The sequence below is a fragment of the Venturia canescens genome, chromosome 7 (genome assembly GCF_019457755.1).
Source record: "Venturia canescens isolate UGA chromosome 7, ASM1945775v1, whole genome shotgun sequence".
NCBI lineage: Eukaryota > Metazoa > Arthropoda > Insecta > Hymenoptera > Ichneumonidae > Venturia > Venturia canescens.
The window spans coordinates 9,280,913-9,284,482 of NC_057427.1; the positions used below are offsets into that span (position 1 = coordinate 9,280,913).

The window sequence follows — 3,570 nt, forward strand, 5'->3', positions numbered from 1 at the left end:
TTTGCGGTGGCTCGTAATTCAGATTAGTGTTACCACGCTTTCAGATGGTACTGGATTTATATTTATTTCCGGGTACGAATACTCTCAACACTTCTCGTCTAATATTCATTTATTGTGACAGGAAGTCTCCTGTTAAGTGCATGATGATTTTATTCGTAGACACATTTAAAAAAGTAGGAAACATTGAGTAATTTTTGTTTTTTTATAAATTGAAAAATGATCCGTTTCCGTGATCGAAATGTTGCGTGCAATTTTAATTCGATGAAAGTAAAATTTGCCCTCAATTTACCCAAAAATACGCTGGTTTATTTGATTATATTTTCATCATTAATTGTACCTGAGAACTCTGATTTTGTTGCTATTCTCCAATGCCAGTTCGCTCAAACTATTTTCCAAATTAGCATCAGAATTCACTTCCCAGCCGTTTAATGGGTTACCACGCAATGGCGATACTTGATCCATCGTGATACACTCTTTTGCCTCGTTTCACTTTTATCTTCGATCTCGAGATGAAACTCAAAACTTCAAAACTTTTTCCAAAGATCGAAAAGAGCTTTGTGTCCGTGAATTTTTATAAAGTTGCTAGATAAGCAAAGTTTTTCCGTCGTTGGAATTACGACAGTTCACGAATGCTATTACATAACGACGTCATGTTATTTGGTAGTTGAGTGTAGAACTGATAAATTTCGTCAAGTCGATTTTTTGCGAGGGTTCGCACTGACGATGAAAATATTTGTTGCTCTTTGTGAGCGCTGGCAATCAGTTATTATTTGACCTTTATTTAACCTTCAGCAAATTCGTAATACCGAATGCGTTATCACCAAGAAAACAACATTTTTATGGGCGACAATGAAACGCACGAAGGTTGAATTCTTATGCAAATCAACGAAATCTTTGTCCTCTTTCCATAGCAATTACTAGATGTCGAGCAACGCTCGTCAGCAAAATTAATCGCAGACCAAAAAGAATATAAAAACCTGAGAAAAAACGAGTTAAATAAATACGAGTCTAACGCCTGACGAAATCAGAGTGGCACAATTCATGAATCATCCATGAAAACTGGACCACGAGAGCAAAAAAACTTTCACTCTTCCCTGCGTATGTAAAGGTTAACTAGACTGCAGTCGGATTCGTGGCGTCACGAAAGACGTCAGAACAAGCTTTGATAAAAATTTTGTACCCAAAATGAATGATCGTCAAGTTAATTATTTTCCATATTCGAACAAAATTGTGCAATCGGTTTACATTTTTCGAAATAAAATCTTTTTCGTTCAACCGGCAAAATAAACGAATTGAATTCAATATTCGGAATAGAATATGAGACTAAAAGAACAACGAAACATTGTTCTCATTGCTCTGAATTCTAGTTATGGATTTGCGACGCAAAACATGCGAATATTGCAAGACAGGAGGAAGAGGCGATTGATTCTTAATGAATTGAGCACACGTTCTTGAAAGTCACACGATTCGTGTGCGGCAAAAGTTCGAAGAGGCTTGAACTCTCGGTTTCGAATTCCGGGGTCAAGAGAGGTTTCTGGTCAGAACGACAACGGAACAGTCTTCGGCGATGAGTTGACGTCGTTTCAAGATTTCCATTTGTGTCTTGCCGGGTGGAATCGCGTAAGAAAAATGCTTCACGAGTGCAGTCGAGAGAAGACCGGCGACGATGCACTGCGTCGAATTTGACCACCGGAGTTTGAGTCTCGGGTATCGATATCCGTATATTCGTTTTATTGGAAGTGCAGTTTCTCATGCTTCCTATTAAAGCTATCGAAAAGTATTGGAGTGTACTCGAGTCTGGTCGATGGAAAGTTGATCTTCGGCTCAAGGGATTTTCGCCTAGTTTAAGAGTGGATTTTAATATTCGAAAAATAAGTAGCAAAGTCAGGAGGCTTTTGAAATTGAGATTCATAATTCAACGAGTCTGGTCGACGCGATCTCATCCAACACCTCATTAAATCGATCACGACATTCATTAAAAGAATCGACAAAGAGTCAGACTAAATGTTTTTTACATAAAGTCCAATTTCGAAGTCCGTTCGGCCAAAAGGGATTGATGAGATTGCGAATTCCAGTATGTGCGTGAGTCACCTCAGTGAGTGTGGGCACTTTGTAATATGAGTTACCGTCACGGAACAACATCAACGCGACTAAAACGCAAAAGAAAAACAGTGTGAAAAAAGGCGATGAAAACGGTTCTCTTTGCGATGACCTCGTCGACGTTCATTAGCCTTTTTTCATTCCCAAAAACAATGCGTCTCGTGGATCAAGCGGGAAGCACAGTTGGATGAAGAAAAAGTTGCGAAATTGGCTTTTAGCAATTATTCGCAATATCGCATGATGTTTTTCGTTTTTATTGGAGTCTGAATCTCTTAGTTTTGTTTTTCAGGTTTGGAACGTCACCATTCAGGACCTTGGGGATAAATGGCGACGACGAGGAGTAAGGCATGGGCCTTTTAGTCGGACTCATGGTCATCTCGGGTAGTCGAACACGGAGCATTGCACGAGGGTTACACGAGAAAGGCGAAAGAGACGCTTTGCCTGAGGAAATAAAAGTGAAAGGGGATATTCTACGTTGGCAATGACCAGAGACAGAGAAACGGACCGTGCTCCAAAGATCTTCAAGGGACACGAATAGACCCTTAAGATATTTTGCCTTCGTTGGAATTTATCCTGTTGAGAAGATGGACTTTTACCTGTTATGATTTTGCTTCTCTAATCCCCACGCTTCCTCTCATACATTCATTCGCACGGTTTTCTTTAACCCACACAGTCGTTGGGATGATCCTATACACGAGACAGTCTATTTCCTCGTACAGGGAAAAAAAGCTGCCAAAGTTCATCAGCCAATAATATCTTGGAAGAAAAAATGTTTGTTCAGAAACGAGAAATAATGGACTCCGTTACGAATAATTTTAAACCAAGGAGTTCAAGTGATCAACTTTTTCTTGCTCTTTAACGACGTTCCGATAACAAGAACAGTGGAGAAGTTTTTGAAGTAACTCAATATGAATATCTGATTGCCAGTTGACACGACCAACAAAAGTGCATTTTATCACTCAGCAAATAACAACTTTTTGCTTGTGCGTATCTCCTAATTCCCACGTGGATGACCAGCTACTAGTAATTACATCGGAGAGTTTCTAATTTGATTAATTATTCTACGAAGCGTGTAATGGTAATTGGGTCTGCGCGTAAATTGAAAATAATCAGGTATTCTAGGCCTCACTAATCTCGTAAGACTTTCCATTTCAAGGTATTTATCGTTACGAAAAGTTACGAAAAGTTGAGTGCTCGGAGAAATTTTATATCCGATTAAAATTTGTGTAATCGCATAGAATTTCATTAGATATCGATGACTCGAATTTATTTTGCTGGTTCAATTGACGAAGAAATAATAATGAACAATAAAAAGTCCAATTTTGGTGAAACCGTTGAATGTCTTCTAATTTCTTGTATCTGGACATCAAATTATTTTGTCCATACATCAAAGTATTTGATACTTCAACAAAACTTCGTTATACTGGAACGAGGCTTTGATAAAAAAACAAAAATTCATGATCAAAGTAC

At 38.4% G+C, this 3,570-nt stretch overlaps 1 protein-coding gene across 19 annotated transcripts in view; it reads right to left on the bottom strand.

Moving 5' to 3' along the window:
• LOC122414029 (NAD kinase-like) overlaps positions 1-3,570 on the bottom strand; it is a 30,769-nt gene that overhangs the window by 10,115 nt on the left and 17,084 nt on the right. For 4 of the 19 annotated variants that reach the window (XM_043424806.1, XM_043424804.1, XM_043424803.1 and 1 more), the window contains exon 2: positions 338-632. The exons of 7 other annotated variants lie outside the window; for them this stretch is intronic. In XM_043424806.1, the coding sequence (XP_043280741.1) occupies positions 338-462 (125 nt within the window). In that variant the 5' untranslated portion in view covers positions 463-632. Of the gene's footprint in view, positions 1-337; positions 1,553-2,696; positions 3,524-3,570 lie in introns of those variants that run through there. 8 more of the 19 variants (XM_043424799.1, XM_043424798.1, XM_043424797.1 and 5 more) reach the window with 6 other exon arrangements.